Raw genomic sequence first — 17,641 nt, forward strand, 5'->3', positions numbered from 1 at the left:
ACCCCTCCGCACCCCAGGCCCAGGGGCTCCCCAGCCCGGCTCTGCTCTGAACGTGGGGGACCCGGGCTGGGCGGAAGCGGGGTCTTAAGACCCTGCGGCTGGGCAGAGGATGGATGGGGGTCCAGGCTCGAGCCGGGGGAGGAGAGGGAGGTGGGGACTCCCCACCCGACCCTCTGCTGCCTCTCCCTCCCCATCCTCCCTCCCTCCCCCTCCCCCTCCCTCCCCCTCCCCCGGCACAGTCCCAGGGCGGAGGAGAAAGGGGGCCAAACAAAAGCTTGGGAGGAGCCGAGCGCCCGTTCCGGGCTGGTGCCCGCGGGGAATTCCGGAGAGGACCCTTCCCGGGTGCAGGGCGGGCGGAGGGCGCGCGGACCGCGGGGTCCCCGCCCCCGGGAGGCCCGCCCGGCTCGGGGCGAGGGCGGAGGGCACCGGGCGGAGGGCACCTCCCCGGCCCCGGGCGGGTGCCGCTGTGTGACGCTGCCCGGCCCGGGCAGCCCCCGGTCGCCCGGCGTGGACAATGGCCCGGCCCGCCCGCCCGCGCCCCGCCCGCGGGGACGGCGCCGCCTCCGCCCCGGCCGCCCCGCCTCCGCCCGCGGGTTTTCCGCGGTGACCGCAGCCGGGCGGGCGGGGCGGCCGGCGACGACTTCAGGCCGAGCCCAGCGGAGCCGGGCAGCGCGTCCGACCCGGCCGGTGAGTGACCTCGGGCCGCTTCCCGCGGGCGCCCTGGACGGGGCGGACGGGGCGGACGACACGGGAGGGGCCGGGACCCTCCGAGGCCGGGCTGAGCGCCCGCGCCCGGGCGCCAAGGGCAGGGCTGGCGGCGGGGGAGCAGCGAGGCTGACCCGGGGCTGTGCCCGGCGGAGCCCGGGTCCTGCCCGGGTCCTGCCTGCCGGGTCCTGCCCGGGTCCTGCCCGCCGGGTCCTGTCCGGGTCCTGTCCGGGTCCTGCCCGCCAGGTCCTGTCCCGGTCCTGCCCGGGTCCTGCCCACCGGGTCCTGCCTGCAGGGTCCCCGCGCCACCCCTGCCCCCTGGCCCTGAGTTCAGCCCCGGGCCGGGGTGGGTGTGCTGGGCGTCCTCAGCTGGCCACAGCGGCCTTGGGGCGTGGGGGGGGGACCGCCTGGGCCGCCCTGGCCTGCGCTACAGGTGGAGGGGTCTTCCTTTCTGAGGCCCAGCTGGTGAGGGGAGGAGCGTCCACATCCTACAGAGGGGGAAACTGAGGCCCATGAGGGAAGGAGGGCAGTCCAGACCAATCCATAGGCTCGGGCGTGGGGGAGCAGAGCCTGGTGTGTCTGGGAGGCCGGGTGTGGGGCGGGAGGGCCCTGGAGGACCTGCCAGAGGGGAGGGGCCAGAAGCTGTGAGCAGGTGAGCCCCGAGGTAGGAGAGGGACAGCGACGCAGGTCACCCTCCCCATCCTGGAGGAGGACAAATGGACAGGGCACCTAGGAGGGGACGAGCAGCCCTCTGGCCAGACCAGCTCCTGAGGGTGCTTGGCCCAGGGATGAGAGAGAGGGGAGGGAGGAGAGGGAAGGGAAGGGGAGGGGAGGGGGGAATCCGGTGGCCCTGACCCAGTGGACCTTGGCTTAGGGCTCTGCCTTCTTGGTCCTGGGGTGGAATCCTCAACCTGTATGATGTGACAGGGAGGCAGCTGAGATGCCAGAGCTCGGGCTCCGTGCAGAACAGTAGGAGGTCGCAGGAGGCTGAGGAAGAAGCACCCGAGCTGCTCCAGTCCAAACCCCAGGACGAGCTGCTCAGGGAATGGGCCAGGGGAGCTGGGCAGCCAGAAGCCAAGGGGCCGTGGGAAAGGCTCAAGCGGAGCCCATGCCTGCTGAATTAGGTGGGCCGTTGCCCGACAGGATGCCATGTCATCCTGTTAAACAGGAGATACGGCTTGATAGGTTTATTCTTGACAGATTCAGGCATCTGGCACCATGGCTATGGGTCAAGCAGGAGGCAGTGTGGCTGTGGGTCATGCCAGCTCTGCAAGGCCCAGCCCCCACCTGTTCTCACCCCCAGCTCAGCTGTGCTCCCCTCCCTTGGTCCTGCCTTGCTCTGACCGCAGAGGAGGCTGCCTGCCTCTTTGGATAGGGTTGGCACTGACAGGAAAAGCTGGATGTAGGAGCCAGATTACCTGACTTCCAAACCTAAGTGGCTGACCACATTTTAAATGAAATAGTACCCTTTCCAGATTAGGGGGTGGGGAGCCGAGAGCTGGGATAGGCACCCAGGAAGGGAGTAGAAACTGGGTGTTTGTGCAGATGACGTCCCTGGGTTTGGGAGGGGGTGGGGGCAGGAAGCCTGGTTCTACCGTGTGGTTGCTGGGTGACTGAAAGCAGCCCGGAGCCTTGCTTTGTCACTATGAAAGGCTGAGGGACTGCCCCCAATCTGAAGCTTGAAGGGGCCGGTGCCTTCTTTGGCAGGCTGGGGTTTGATTTTAGGGCCTAGTGCGTGGAGCCCCATGTTTTCTGTTGACATGACCTCTGAGACCAGCTTGGGGTCGGGCTCTCTTTGCAGCCTCAGTAAGAGCAGCCGTGTTTCTGTCCACAGCATCTTTCACCATCCAAAAGCCAAATAAGAACTGTGCAGGGACGAGTCTGGGGCTGTGCTGCGCCGGCTTATTTGGGTAATCTGTGAACCCCCAGCAGGGCTCTGATCTTGCTGTGCCCCTCTCTTCTTGCTGTGTTCAAATCTACAGCAGCAGGTGCTCTTCTCTTTCCCCAGAGCCTGGAGGGATGAGGGAGACGAGTAGAGAAGGCCCGGGAACCTCAGAGGGGGCCGGGGCTACGGGAAGAGGAGGTGTTGGTGGGGGCACCATGGCCTGGGAAATGCCTGGTGAAATCAGATCACCACACATTCAGTACTGCCGCCCAGCTGTGCCCTGGGGCCTGGGCTGCCCTGCTGTGACTGCTGCAGAACCCCTTCATTCCGTTCCACACCCCCAAACTGCAGGTCCCAACCTGGGCGATGCTGAAGATGATGACCTTCTCCCAGGGCCTCCCGGGCCAGCAGCCTGCGCCCGAGACCCTGCGCTCCCCTGAAAACCGCCCCGCACTGCCCTCCCCGTCGGAGGTGGAGTCCGAGGCCTCCATGTCCGAGGCCTCCTCCGAGGACCTGGTTCCGCCCCCCGAGGCGGGAGCGACCCCCAATGGGGAGGTGAAAGAAGCTGTGAAGAAGAAAAAGAAGTCAAAGGGCCTGGCCCACATATTCTGCGTCTTCACCAAAGGGAAGGAGAAAAAGAAGAAGGAGGGCCGGCCCAGCGGCGCAGAGCCGGAGCGGGAAGAGCCGGAGCCCGAAGGCCCGCCGCCCTCAGGTAGGGGGTCGGCGGGTGGGGCCCGGCCGGGGCCTCCGGGGAGGGGAGGAGGGCGGTGCGGGCCGGGAGCGCGGTGCCCGGGCGGCGGGGAGGAAGGCGCTGTCGGGGGCCGGGAGCGCGGGGCCCGGGCGGCGGGGAGGAGGGCGCTGTCGGGGGTCGGGAGTGCAGTGGCAGGGCCCGGGGAGGGGAGGAGGGCGGTGCGGGCCGGGAGCGCGGTGCCGGGGCCCGGGGAGGGGAGGAGGGCGCTGTCGGGGGCCGGGAGCGCGGTGCCGGGGCCCGGGGAGGGGAGGAGGGCGGTGCGGGCCGGGAGCGCGGTGCCGGGGCCCGGGGAGGGGAGGAGGGCGCTGTCGGGGGCCGGGAGCGCGGTGCCGGCGGCGGGCGGCGGGCGGCGGGCGGGCCCGCTCCCCTCCCGCGGGGCCCTGACGCGGCTCTCCGCGCGCAGTGGAGGAGCTGAAGGCGGCCCTGGAGAGCGGGCGTCTGGAGGCGGCGCGGCCGCTGCTGGCGCTGGAGCGGGAGCTGGAGGCGGCGGCGGCGGCGGGCGCGAGCGAGACGGACCTGGTGCTGCGCCAGAGCAAGGTGGAGGCGCTGTACGCGCTGCTGCGCCCGCAGGTGCTGGGCGTCCTGCGGCGGCCGCTGGAGGCGGCGCCCGGCCGGCTGCGCCTGGCGCTGGCGGTGCTGCAGGAGCAGGAGCGCGAGGACCGGCGGGCGGCGGCGGCGGCGGCGCCCGGGACGGCGGCGCTGGTGCCCACGCGGCCGCGGGCCTGGCTGCAGCTGTGGCGGGGCGCCGTGGCCGAGGAGGCGGCCGAGCGCATGGGCGCGCGGCGCGCCGAGGGCGCCGAGGGCCGCTCGGAGGCGGAGAGCGCCTTCCTGCACATGGGGCGCACCATGAAGGAGGACCTGGTGGCCGTGGTGCAGCGGCTGCAGCCGCTCTTCCCCAGCGACCTCGACGTGGTGGGCACCTACGCCCGCAGCTACCACCAGCTCTTCGCGGCCCACGCGGGCGCCTTGGCGCAGTTCGAGCTGTGCGAGCGCGACACCTACCTGCTGCTGCTGTGGGCGCAGAACCTGTACCCCAAGTGAGGGCTGCGGCCTGGGGGGGCACCGGGTGCGCGGGGCGGACTCGGAGGAGCCACGCCTGGGCCTCAGGCCCGCAGGAGGACAGGGCCCGTCTGTGCCATCCTTCCCAAGGCCCAGGACAGAGAGGGATGCAGCACAGCGGGGAGGGCGTGGCAGACGAGGCCAGGCCTGAGTGTGTCAGTGTGTGTGTGTACGCGTGTCCCACCCTCCCGGGAAGCTCAGTTGAAAGGATGGGGGGGGGCAGGCAGGACCGCGGTAGGGAGCATGGAGTCCACTGCAAAGTGACTGACACCAGGGATGGGAGCAGAGCTGCAGGGCACTGGGATGCTGTCTGGCCTGCTATCAGGAAAGCCCTGGGCAGGAGAACTTAGCAGGGATGGTGTGGGGTCAAGGTCTTCTAGGGAAAGACCTTGTGGTACAGGCCATGGGTGGAGACCCAACTGCAGGCCTGCACACCAAGACCCTAGAGCACCTCCCAGCTGGATCCAGCCCCATCTCCCCACTGGCTTGCATTCCAATCACTCAAGCCACTTGAGGGGAGGGACTCGTATTGCAGGTGGAAATACCCAGGCAATGAGGATGCTTGGCCTCTGGCAGCCCCCAACCTAAGGTTCAGGTCTGAAGGAAGAAAGGTGGAGGTGACTTGAGCAGCATCTGAGGGTCTTGGGGACCTTCTCGCAGCCATGGGCTCTTCTGGTGGTGATGGGCCAGCCTCTGGTGGGAGAAGCAGAGAAAGGGCCCTGTAGGGTGGGAGTAGGTGAGGAGCCAGCAGGGCAGAGGGAAATGGTCACAGGGCCTGGAGCTGCCAGATTCTTATCCAGTTCCTGCTGGCTTCTGACTCACCAGGAAATGCTGGGCGCTCGTACCTCTGCCTGCCTGCCTGCCTGCCCTTCCTGCCTTCCTGGCCCTGGGATGCTTGGTTCCGGAGCTCGGCACCCAGTGAGCTGTTGGAGCAGGACACTAAGCCTGTGTGGGCCCAGAGCGCAAGGAGGCATCACTGAGGCCCATGTGGCCCAAAGTGTGAGGAGCAGATGGATGGCTGCACCAGGCCTGCGCAAGGGGTGCAGATAGGCTATTCTAAAGCCTCAAGACAGACAAAAGAGCCTTTACGATGCCAGGGCTGGGAAGGTCTCCTGGGCGGCCCGGAACCCCGCAGAAGTGCCACACTGCTCCAGGGAGCAGTTCTGTGGGCAGTCCCTCCTAGTGCTGCCACCAGGGTCAGCTCACAGGCCGCAGGCGGGGTGGGCCTCAGGGTAAGGAGTTGAGCCAAGTCTTCGGGGGTTCAGACTGGAAAGGGGTCCTGCAGAGGGCAGTGGCCTGGTGTGGGGCCAGGGCAGCCTCTAGACTGATGGGTTTTTAGAGCAGGTGTGGATGGTGGGGGAGTGAGAAAAGACACAGTGATTCCAAGTTTTGGGCCTGAGCTCAACCCCAGTAAGTGAGGACCCATCCATCCTTGGATGTGGGGAGCCTGGAGGGGAGTGTGCTAGGAGTAGGGGGTCTTGTCTCTTGCTGAGGGATGCTGGTCAGGCACCAGGTTCTCTTCCTGTCAGCCCTATGCTTCTTTCCCACAGTGAAATCCTCAACACCCCCAAGCTGGCAGGAGCACTGCAGGGTGTAGGTCTTGGGGGTCTCCTAGCGACTAAGCAGATCACACAGCTGGAGAACACATTCCTGTCCAATGAGGTGGTGAGTCCTGCGCCGGGGGCGGGGCTGAGAGGGCTGGGCCGAGACCACTACACCCTGGCAGGGAGCACGGCAGGTACTTCCAGGTGAGCAGGGGGACAGGCCTGTGCTGTGACGACTGGCCTTCCTCCTCCAGGCCAACGTGATGGAGCTGATGACCCGAGCCTTGAACCTGGAGTCCCAGCGCTGGGCCCAAGATGTGGCTCCCCAGAAGCTGGACGGCCACTGCCACAGCGAGCTGGCCATTGACATCATGCAGGTACTGGGCCTGCCCAGGCAGGCACAAGGGGCGCGGGGACGGCCATCATGCCCAGGTAGCCCGCTTCCACTCACTCCCCTCGCCAGGTGCCCTTGGTCCAGCCTGCTCCCCTCCTTGCCCTGGCCCTAGCCCAGGCAGGCCTCTGTTTCATTTGCCCCTCTCCCACCCACCGCAGATCATCTCCCAGAGTCAGACCAAGGCTGAGACCATCACGCCTGCCCTGGGCACGAAGATAACACAAATGCTGCAGGGGGAGCTGCATAAGTTCCTGAGGAGGTGGGTGCCTCCGTGGGGGGGGGTGGGGGAGAGTCCCAGAGGAGGTGGGTGTGTCTGTCAGGAGGGAGGGCTGTGTAGCACCTCTCTTAGTCAAGGCCCTCGCTGTCTCTTAAGCCCCGCCCTCCCTGCCCTCCCAGCCCTTCAGAGCCCAGAGTCTTCAGTCCCTACCCCAAGCCTGGGCACTGAGGGCCTTGGGTGTGCTGAGCTCCCGCTGTGGGAGTCATTGAGCGCCTCTGCTTCTACCACCACTCGAGCCACCCTACCCACAAAGCTCTCCATGGAGTAATCAGTTTCAGAAAGGATGGACCCACCCCGGGAACCCTGCCACCCCTCATGTTTCCCAGAATTAACCTGATGGTTCCAAGCTCTGAAGCCTTTAGCCACCCACAGCCCTTCCTGAAGAGATAGAGGAGACCAGGGAAAGGAGAGGGCTGCTGGGGGGAGCGGGGACTTGAGTTGGACAGCACCTTCCCTAGATGCTCATGCAGCCTGTGACACCGTCTTTTGGGGCCCTTCCCTGAGCCACCGAGGGACAGTCAGACAGAACTTCCAGACCCGGCGCTGGTCTTGAAGTATCCCTTCTGCTTTTGCCAGCTACCAAAGCACCTTTGATGGATTTCTGGAGAGGGGCCGACAACTGAGAAATTACAGGGCCAATGTTATGGCCAACATCAACAACTGCCTGTCTTTCCGGTGAGCTTGCTGGGAGGGCCTGCTGGGGGAGATGGAGGCAGCTGGAGCAGGGAGGAGATGCTCTCACAAAGACATGAGGTTACAGTTAGCTGAATCTGCCTCAGCATGGTTGCACAGGAGTCAGAGTAGAGGCCAGCGATCTGCTGGTTACTCTCAGCAAGTCCACAAGCAGATGGCACGCCGAGGTGTTCAGCGCTGGGCAGAGGGCACTGCGGCAGGTCTGTCCTGGTGGAGGGAGTGTGATGGAGATCCAGGCCTTGATTCCATGGGGAATGGTGAATCATTGCAGGTTCTGGAGAAGAGATGCTTAGGGAGATTAGATCAGGACCTGCTGGGTCCGGGGCCAGAGGCTCAGCAGGGTGGCCTGACTTTCCTGTCTCCACCGTCCAGGATGTCTATTGAACAGAAGTGGCAGATACCACAGAATCCCCTAGACGATCTGCTGGACGCCCTGAATGAGCTCAAGGCTCATGGCTTGGACACCCTGCTCCAGAGCCTCTTTGTAGAACTGAAGGTAGTGGAGCCTCTTGCCCTCAGCGTGGCACAAGAGGGAGGCCAGAGGAGAGAGGCCACAGGAGGGGATTGGGAGACTGGCAGAAGCCCCTAGGAGGACAGAACTGCTCTGGGCCTGTGGGAGGCCCTGGTGGGTGGCGGCGGTGGCCCGGCCGTGGGATCCCCAGGACTATCGCTCTCTCATCCACTCTTGAGGCTCAGGTTGGCCTGGGAGTGCCTGGCGAGGTCTCACGGGGTCCCAGTTCCCACCCGCTCCCCTCATCCCTAACTTTGGTACTCAGGGCCTTTAGGGGATGATTGTATGTCCTGACAGCCAAGAAATCCACCGTGGGGGGCCTGGGGTCTCCAGAAAGGCAGAGGCAGGGTTTCCTGCCCAGCGTCCAAGACAGGGGCCAGGGACAGCCAGTGACCCTGGGCGACGTGTCACGGGGCTCAGTGCCCAGCCAGGCACAAGGCCTCGTTTATGTAGGAATTTATTTATTTAAGAGGCTGTGGAAAAGGCCTCCCGCAGAGCCCAGGGCCCCCTGACCCGGGACCCCGCTTCCACTTCCTGACTTCCTGCCCTCCCGGCTCAGCCCTTGTTTAAGAGCTTCTCGCAGACCCGCTGGGCGACGCCCGAGGAGACTCTGGACGGGATCCTGGCCGCGGTGTTCCAAAGGCTGCCGGAGTTCTCGGAACTGCACGACTGTTTCCGGGAGGTGAGGGGGGCGGGGCCGGGGGGGGGGCCCGGGGCTGAGGGCGGGGCCGGGGGCTGGGGGAGGGGCGGGGCCGGGGGCTGGGCGGGGCCGGAGGCTGGGGCCTGGGCGGGGCTGGGCGGGGCCGGAGGCTGGGGCCTGGGCGGGGCTGGGCGGGGCCGGAGGCTGGGGCCTGGGCGGGGCTGGGCGGGGCTGGGCGGGGCCGGAGGCTGGGGCCTGGGCGGGGCTGGGCGGGGCCGGAGGCTGGGGGCGGGGCCGGGAGGCGGGGCGGGGCGGGGGCGGGGCCAGTCTAGGCAGAGGTGCTGACATCCCCACCAGTGCACCTGGGTGCACACACACGTGCCTACCCTCGGCTCTGCCTCGGGCCGCAGGGCATCATCCCCAGGGGCCGGCTCACCCCTCCCCGCCTGCTCCCCAGGAGCTCGTGGAGGCCGTGCACTTAACCCTGGTGAAGGAGTACATCATCCGCCTGTGCAAGCGGCGCCTGGTCCTGAAGACGGCCGAGCAGCAGCAGCAGCTGGCCCAGCACATCCTGGCCAACGCCGAGGCCATCCAGCTCTTCTGCATGCAGAACGTGAGCCCCCGCCCATCCCCTTGGGATGATCTGCGGCTCCTGGCCAAAGCCCTGGGGCCCCTCCAGACTTGGCCCTGAACCCACCCTTCTCAACCAGCCCTGTGCCCGCAGGGCTCCACCGCAGCCTGGTTGCACCCCGCCCTCCCCACACTGGCTGAGATCATCCGTCTGCAGGACCCCAGCGCCATCAAGCTCGAGGTGGCCACCTATTCCACCTGTTATCCCGACTTCAGGTAAGAAGGTGCCGAGGGTCCCAGGACTGGGTGAGCCCCTCTGGAGCTGAAGTCAGCACCCAGGCCTGGCCAGCTCGGCTGCCAATACCTCACAGGCAGCTGACCAGTGCCGGTGCTAACTGCGTGCCATGCGCCATGCTAAAGCTCTACCAGGATGGTGCCCTGGCCCTCACCACAGCGCTGCAAAGGTAGCACTGCCTGTCCCCACTCTGAAGCTTGAAAGGGTGTGTCGAGGGTGACACAGCTAGCGTGCGAGCTAAGACAAAGCCACACTGTGTGCTGGCACCCACGCCCTTAGCCATACTGCCTCTCAGAGAAGGTGAGACCAGAGAGGCTGTGTTTTACCTTTCAGCCTGTGGATCTTTGGAGACTGAACCTGTGTCCTGGGCCTGATGAGTTGTTTTTCTTTGAGCTGGGTCCTCTGACAGAGCAGAAATCTGAATGGGTATCAACTGGGGTTGACCTGTCCATCCATCCATTCATCCATGAGAATGCCCACACCGTCTGCTCAGCTACCCACCCATCTACCATATCCATTTATCCATCATCCATCATCCATCCATCCATCCATCCACATACTCATTTATCCTACTCATCCATCATCCATCCATCTGTCTGTGCTTCTGCCTATCCACTTGTCCATTCTTTTCCATACATCTACCCTGCTACCTACCCATCCCTCTCCTCATCCCATCAACAATTCTTTAGTGTCTTCTAGTTCCTGGCTGTTCCAGGCCCTCAGGTGCCGTGCACAACAATATCAGGCCTCAGGCTTCCCCAGCATAGCGTATAGTCTGTTGAGGACCAGGGGTAAGGAGATAATCAGGGAAGAAATAAGATAGCTTCAAGTTTAACCAAGACCCTGACTCTCCGGAGGTTTGAACTTTGGAGAGAGGTGACCCCTCAAGAGTAGGAAGTAGCTGGTTACTTCGAGGGCATGAGAGGAATGTTCTGTGGGTGCTGTGGGTGAGGAGGCCTCAGTGGGCAGAGGCTTGGCTGCAGGGTCCTGTGGTGGGTCTGGAATCTGGAGAGCTGGGAAACGCTGGGAGAAAGGGGCGGTGGTGACAATCAGATGACAGAAGGCTCTGCTTGCCAGCAAGGGCCACCTGAGCGCCATCCTGGCCATCAAGGGGAACCTGTCGAGCAGTGACGTCAGGAGCATCCGGGACATCCTGGACATGAGCACCGCGGGCCGGGAGCCCTCCAGGTCCCTGTTTTCACTCATAAAGGTTGGCTAGCCTTTCCTGCCGTCTGACCTGCTTTGAGTGCCCAGCGAGCATCCGGCACTACCCCACTTGGGCTGTACGCACTGGCGCCGGCTGCACAGCTGCTCAGAGGACTCTGCCGCTGCTGCCGCTGCCGCCCAGCCAGGCACCGAACTAGAATCTAGGCAGCTGGAAATGGACAGACTCCAGTCCACTGAGGAGAGCTGATATTTTGGCGCTCAGATAACTGTAGAGGGTGGCTAATCGTGTGACAGAAGGAGGGAGCCTGGGCAGGGAGAGCCCAGCCAGGCCTGGGGGCCTGGCCCAGCCTTCTCCAGTCCTGTCCTCGTGGTCCACTCATCCCCTCCAGCTCCACTGGGCTGAGCCTCCTTTATCCCAGGCTGCTGCAAACTGTGCAGCAAGTCTAGAACTGAAGACTGGGCTGGAAGGGAGTGAAAAAGATGAACCCCTCATCTGGCGCCTGGCAGTCAGCATCAGAGCCCACTCCAGATTGTCCTGTGATCCTGACGGGGTTGTCTGTCTATCTAGGCTCGGGCCTAGACTCTGCACTCCTCAAGGACTCCTGAGAGTGGACACAGGAGGCAGCAGCATCTCCCACCGCTGGCCCCAGGCCTGCCCGCGCTGTGCAGGATCAGGCCCTCTGTGATCTGAGGACGGGCAGGGAAAACTTTGTGTGAATTTCCTGTTCCTGTGTGACAGATTTCCACATGCTTGGTATTTAGAACCGGAGCTTATTTCCGGTAGGTCAGAACTCAGACACATGATTAAAATGAAGGGGTAGGCAGGGCCGGGAAGAAGCATTTCCTGGCGCTTGCCTGCCTCTGGAGGCCACGCACACTTCTCCCCTCCGGGCCTTCCACCCTCCGCTGCTAGGGCTGCTCACATCCTTCCCCTCTTCAAATTTAAGGATTCCTCAGAAAACCTTCAACCTTCCCCATTTTAAGGTGAGCTGCTCAGCAACCTCAGTTCCCATTTTCCACGTCAGTAACAGTCACACGTCCTCTGAGAACATCTTGGGGCAGCCGGCCGCATGGTCCCTGCCCCCCAGGACCCCTGGCTCCTCCCCACGGCACGCCTGGCTGCTCTGGTGCCAGCTCTCTGTGTTTATCCCCTCTCCCCAGGTACTGTCTTAGGACACTGGCCAGTTTGAAGGCTATCTGAAGGTGTTCGTGCATTTGAACAAGTTAGCTTGTTTGGTATGATTCATGTTTTCATAGTACTGCTTTTGTACATGTGTTCGGGACCCAGGTTTTTATAGATTGACATAAAACTGATTGTAAGAGTGGCTTTGAGTGGTCTGTGTGGGGAGCTGTGAACTCAAGGTGGGATGAAGAGTATCTGGTGGCTTTCTCAGCCTTGGGGTGTGGGTAAACTGCCATCTTTCCTTCAGCTCTCTAGAGCCCCCTGTGCTCCCGTCTGCCGGCCCTGTGAGCTGAGCTCTGGGGGTCTGTGCGGCCAGCATGGTGGGCTGCCCTTGGGACGCTCAGGGCCTTTGCTGGGGATGAGGGGCTGTAGGGGCGGGACGTGGACTGCATTGTCCACGCGTGGACCACAGTGGAGACTCGCAGTTCTAGAGCTGACAGTGAAGACAGCTCTGAAAAGAGGGTGCTCCTGACAGAACACTCTGCACCCAGGGTCCGGCCTGGGGTTTGTGGGCAGCACAGAGTCCTGGGAGAGAAGGGTGGCGGTGTGACAGCTGCTCCACCGAGCCTAGGAGGGGCTCCCGGTCAAATGTCAGGTGTCTGCAGGGCCAGAGGAGGCTGGAGCTAGGAGGGGGAGACTCTTTCTAGAGAGTTCCATGCCAGGGCTGATGGGGGCTGTGGGGGCTTCAGGTCTCGGGTTGACTTGAGCCTCCAGGCCTGGAGAATGTTCTATCTTGCATGCACTCCCTCTCCCCAAGGGCACAGGAGGAGGTCTAGCAGAGATTAGGGGGTGGCTCTACTGTGGCTCTGGGGAATTGGTTGGGGAGGTGCCAGGGGGTGCAGCCTGGCAAAAGCAGAACTGGAAGGGAGGCTGTCAGAGAAGGCCCAGGCGTAAGGGCAGCTGAGTAGCATAGGGCAGGGGTCAAGTTCATGGCACCGTGAATGGAGATGGCGGAAGACATTCTCTTCCTTACTGAGTCACGGGAATGAATGCATGTGTTTTAGACCTGAACACTTGATAGAGGACATGAACGTGGCTACAGGTGGAGATGTGGGGTGCAGGAGGTGGAGCCTGGGCACTCAGGGGCATGCCACCAGGATCCTGTGGTTGCCAGGCAGTCAGCAGGAGGAGCAAGGGCTGCGGAAGTCCAGGAGTGGAGACACCGGGGATGAGGACAGGGTGTCCAGCGGGCAGGCTGGGGGTCTGGGCTGCCGGCCCAGGCCAGGCATAGTGAGCTCGGGCTGCAGAAGGGAGCCCCCAACCCCGCCCCATTCCCTGCCCCTTCCCTTCAGGGATGGCGCAGCACTGCGCCCGCCCGAGGGCACCTCCCTTCTCCATCCAGCACGCACAGCTGTCACGAGGCAACTCTTCCAGAAAGGTGGACGTGGAGCCTCTGGAGTCAGGACAGGGGTGTTGTCGGCCAGGCTGCACCAGGGCTGGAGGACCCCTGGGGGAGGGGACTCGGAGGCCAGCCCAGGCCAGCACACAGGAAGTTCTCCTCCATGGCAAGAAGGGACAAGTCCAGGTCCACCCGCCTTCCCAGCGCCCGCCCCGTCACCTTTGCTCCTGCCCTGTGAAGTCAGTCACATGGCCGGGTCCAGAATGGAGGGCTGGAGACAGGCGCTCTGGAGGTGGAAGCAGCCGTACTCTCCAGTGATGGGAGCCACGATCTACTCTCTGACTACAAATACCTGCATTCCGCTCCTAAAAAAATGCACCCTCCCCACCCCATCTCCCACTCGCATTCTGCAGGACTCATGCTGCAGCTGACGGTCCTGTGGCCACTGGACAGCGTAAATGTGGCTCCTCAATGCAGCAGGCCCCGTGGGGGGTCAGCTCCTCCCTCCCCACCCAGTTCTGGGGATTCAACACCGGCCCTCTCACACACCGGCAAGCGCCCCACACAATACATCCCCAGTCCCTATTTTGGAGGGAATACTGTGAATTTGAGGCAAGTTTTGAGCCATGCCTCTGGCCTTTTCACTCTGGTTGTTTTGAGATCGGGTCTTGTGCTTTGCCTGGGCTGACCTGGAATTGACACACTCCCTGTTTCCACCTCTTGAGTCGAGAGGACACAGGCACGAGGCCTTGGCATGCCCCATTCTTCATCCAGAGACCCAGACACATATAAAACAAGCTGTCCAGATGCATGGACGCACTGGTAGTCTGGAGCAGGAGCAGGGGCAGAGACAGGATGTCCACTGCCAGCCGCGCCCGGCAAAGGGAATCAACAGGCCCGTCCCTATCCAGCAGCCCAGGAGAGGAAGCTGCCTCCGGAAGGGCCTGTTCTACTCCCGGGCCACCATCCTTACAGCTCTTGACCCCTGTGTCCTTTGCTTTTTCATAAGTGGCCCGCATTTGTGGCAGTCTCTGAATCGATCAAAGAGGAAGCAGCACTCAGTAATCTGACAAATGATTTAAGGTAAGAGATGTGAACTGGAGCTGGTGACTGGAGTAAGGAGATCTTCAGAACCAAGATTGCAGCTGTGGTACACAGCCACCCTCCTGGGCACTGAGATGGAGGAGAGGAGAAAACCCAGAAGCATTCACATCCCTGAACCAGACTGGGGCCTCACGGGAAGGCTATTGCTGTAGCAAAGCTCCAGATTCTCTACCAGCAGAACTTGCTGGAGAGTGGCCATCTGGAATGCCAGATAAGCCGGGCACAGGCAGCTCCCGTGCCTTCCTTAGAATCTGCCTGCTGCAAGCTGCCTGAGGAAGAGCGGAGCAGCCCAGGTGAGCAGACTCTCAGCCACATCTAGGGGAATGCTGCACCTCCAGCGCCCTCTGCTGATGGAGTGCAGTGCTGCAGCTGGCGCTAGACAAGTTCCCTGGCCCCCACGCAGGACGGTGCAATGCAGGCTTGGAGCTGAGCCATGGCAGGTAGCCAGGGCAGCGGGCTCTGGGCACCCATCCACTCACTTGGCCTTTTATAAAACTTCCACCACACGTGATGTGCGAGACCAGGCGAGCAGAAGCGCCCCAGGGGCTGTGTCCATGGGTTACTCCTCGATCACTTAGTTGCCTAAAGACAGAAGTGCAGTGGGTTGGTTCAAGTGGCAGAGCGGCTGTCTAGCAAGCTCGAGGCCCTGAATTCAAATCCCAATATTGACAAAAAAACAACTGGGAAATGCAATGTTATCCTGCAAGAAAACAATATTGAAAGTATATAGATATGACAATACAGAGATATACAATGAAACAACAAACATATACCTAAAACTGGAAGAGAAAACAAAGCCAAGCTACTGCCGTTCCTATTTCTATAACAGATCTGCAGTCCATCTGGGATGTCAGCAACTGCTTCTCCATGACTTCTTTTGCTGCTCAGCCAGACACCCCCTCACTCTCGGGGAGGGCCTCCGCCCTTTGCTGGTGTTTATTTGATGAAATAACCCAAACCTGCCTGTCCGGGGGCTGAGACCTCAGTTGACTGGCTGGTGAAGCCTTGCATTCCCTGGTACCCATGATTGTGGGACTGCTCAAGCTCCTGGAGTCTCCGAGAATCCCCTTCGCAGGCACAGTCCTCTTTTTGCTCATGGTACAGTGGCAGCATCTCTAGATGGCTCGAAACAGGGCCAGGAGTTTGGCCTAGTGGTAGAGTGCTTGCCTACCATGCATGAAGTCCTGGGTTCAATTCCTTGGCACCACATATGCAGAAAAGGCCGGAAGTGGTGCTGTGGCTCAAGTGGCAGAGCTCTAGCCTTGAGCAAAAAATGTTCAAGGACAGTGCCCAGGCCCTGAGTTCAAGCCCCAGGATTGGCAAAAAAAAAAAAAAAAAAAAAAAAAAAGTGATGTAGAGAGGGGTTACAATTACATAACGGTCTTCTCTTGAAACTGGCTCTGTCCACTTCCCGTTTTCTAGAGGTTCATTGGAGATAAGAGTCTCAGGTCCTTTTGTGCCGGTCTGGCTTTGAACCTTGATCCTCAGATCTCAGCCTCCTGAGTAGCTAGGATCACAGACTCGGGCCACTGCGCCCAGCCCACGCATTTTTGAACGGTAGGTAGGAAGTACTAAAGAAACTTGCCTTTCATCTTAGGGAGGATCTTGCAAAATTCTCCAGGCTAAATAAATAAACACACACCACAGGCGCCTTCAGGGGTCGTGGTAGAGGGGCAGAATGCCTGCCCAGCAAGTGTCAGTCATAGCACCGAAGAAAGGAAGGAAGGAAGGAAGGAAGGAAGGAAGGGAGATAAAAAGAAAAAAATCACAGGTGCCTAGGTTTCTTCAGGTTTTTCTCTCATTCTTTGGGTGGCTTTTTTTCCATGAGCTGGGCGTTGTGCCTGAGCTCTCGGTCTAGACGAATGCTGTACCACCTTTAGCCACAGCACCACTTCCGATTTTCTGGAGGTTCATTGGAGATGAGAGTCTCACAGGCTTTCCTGCCAGGGCTGGCTTTGAACCTTGATCTTTAGAGCTCAGATTCCTTCGTAGCTACGATTACAGGCGTGAACCACTGGTACCTGGCTTGGCATGTTTTGTTAAGGCCCTAAAAGTCCTTTTTGGTGACACCTTACTATTTTTTTTTCCTTTTCACATTTTTTTATTGTAATTAGTAAAAGGGTTACATGCTATTTGCCAGATAGAAGGTGCATTAATTCACATGTGACACCTTACTATTATCAAACTCTGGTTTTGAGGGGCTCCTTGTCTAGACAAACCAGTGCCAAGAGAAGAGCGGCAACATGGCAGAGGCCGGGAAGGAGGCAGCCTCATGCCTGCACTGCCCCCTCCCGAGGCTTTGGGGAAGTAGGGGTGTCTCACGGGTCAGGACAGGGGTGACGTCCCAGCAGCCTAGGACAGGCTATCTGGTGTTTGGACGCCAAGTAGAAGTGCTCATCTCCGAGCTGCCGCCCGTCCTTGTCTCAAAGGCCACAGCTCCGGATGCAGGGCGAAGGTCATATCCTGGACGTGAGAATGGGAACGGGAATAGGGCAAGACTGATGGCACCTTCGCTTCCTGTTTGTCAGGAAAGTGTCCCTGGTGTGGTGGGCGTGTGGGACCTTTCATGGGGTGTTCAGATAATGGAGCTCAGCTCAGAGTGGAGGTACGCGGGGAGCGGCTAGGAGACGGGAGGGGGCTGGGTTGTTGGTTATTGGACACCGAGCCCATCCCAACCACAGCCCTGCACGACCCACGACTGCGCCAGAGCAAAGGCCTGCCAGCCCTGAGTTGAGTCCTCAACCCTGAAAAACAAGGTGACTTAGCCAGTGTTGTAAAATCAGATGTCTTCATCGAAATAATCACTCCAGGTTCTGGCATAAAATGTGAGGCTGGCAAGTTTCGTCTACTTGTCCTCCAGTCCTGGGCTTGAGCTCCGGGCCTGAGCACTGTCCTTGGACTTTCTCAAGGCTAGAGCTCTACCACTTGAGCCTCAGCACCACTTCATCTTTTTTCTGTGTATGTACTACTGAGGAATCGAACCTGGGTCTTGGTGCATGCTAGGCAAGCACTCTCCCACTAGGCCAAACCCCCGGCCCTCATCTACTTGTCTTTTACTTCCTCAGATTGTGTGTGCTGTTCTCTCTCTGGGTCTCGTCTTCTTCTGAGAGGATTTTCCTTCAGTCCCTGACTTTGTGTGAAGGAGGGCACTGCACTCACATGGGCACAGAGCACGCACAGCCCATGAACAGCCACAGGCGGCACGCAATCCTCCTGGGCAACCTGGGCCAGCAGGCAGGGGGGGACGGGAACGCTGCCACGGGCACAGAAGGCCGGTGAGAAGCTGGCCCACTGCGAGGCTCCTCCCGGCATCCTCTAAGAAGCCCCGATGGGGTTGGTCCGCTGTGCCCGGGCTGCGTGAGGAGGGAAGGACAACGAGCTCAGGCTCGTGGGTTGCCCTGACTGCTCCCCTCGGCCCCTCCCTGTGCCAGCGCTCGGGGAATTTCTCGTCTTCCCAGCTCACAGGCTCCTGTGGGGGACGGCGCGGCCACGACCCCGGGGGGACCGATGGGTGTTCAGGGAGT

At 61.5% G+C, this 17,641-nt stretch overlaps 1 protein-coding gene across 3 annotated transcripts; it reads left to right on the forward strand.

Moving 5' to 3' along the window:
* Positions 1 to 573: 573 nt before the first annotated feature.
* Tnfaip2 (TNF alpha induced protein 2) lies at positions 574 to 10,548 on the forward strand. Of its 3 annotated transcripts, none has more exons than XM_090344887.1 (12): positions 574 to 687; positions 2,942 to 3,302; positions 3,745 to 4,378; positions 5,951 to 6,065; positions 6,199 to 6,321; positions 6,497 to 6,597; positions 7,192 to 7,290; positions 7,681 to 7,804; positions 8,379 to 8,501; positions 8,917 to 9,072; positions 9,184 to 9,305; positions 10,402 to 10,548. In XM_090344887.1, the coding sequence occupies exons 2-12, from the start codon at positions 2,957 to 2,959 to the stop codon at positions 10,541 to 10,543; spliced, it is 2,085 nt and encodes a 694-aa protein (XP_090201013.1). In that variant the 5' UTR covers positions 574 to 687; positions 2,942 to 2,956; the 3' UTR covers positions 10,544 to 10,548. The 3 variants fall into 3 exon arrangements, with proteins under 3 accessions (XP_090201013.1, XP_090201012.1, XP_090201014.1); XM_090344886.1 differs by lacking the exon at positions 574 to 687 and adding an exon at positions 2,550 to 2,615; XM_090344888.1 differs by lacking the exon at positions 574 to 687 and adding an exon at positions 2,674 to 2,693.
* The last annotated feature ends 7,093 nt before the right edge of the window (positions 10,549 to 17,641 follow it).

The sequence above is a fragment of the Megascapheus bottae genome, chromosome 14 (assembly GCF_031878675.1).
Source record: "Megascapheus bottae isolate mThoBot1 chromosome 14, mThoBot2.hap1, whole genome shotgun sequence".
In the NCBI taxonomy this organism is placed as follows: Eukaryota; Metazoa; Chordata; class Mammalia; order Rodentia; family Geomyidae; genus Megascapheus; species Megascapheus bottae.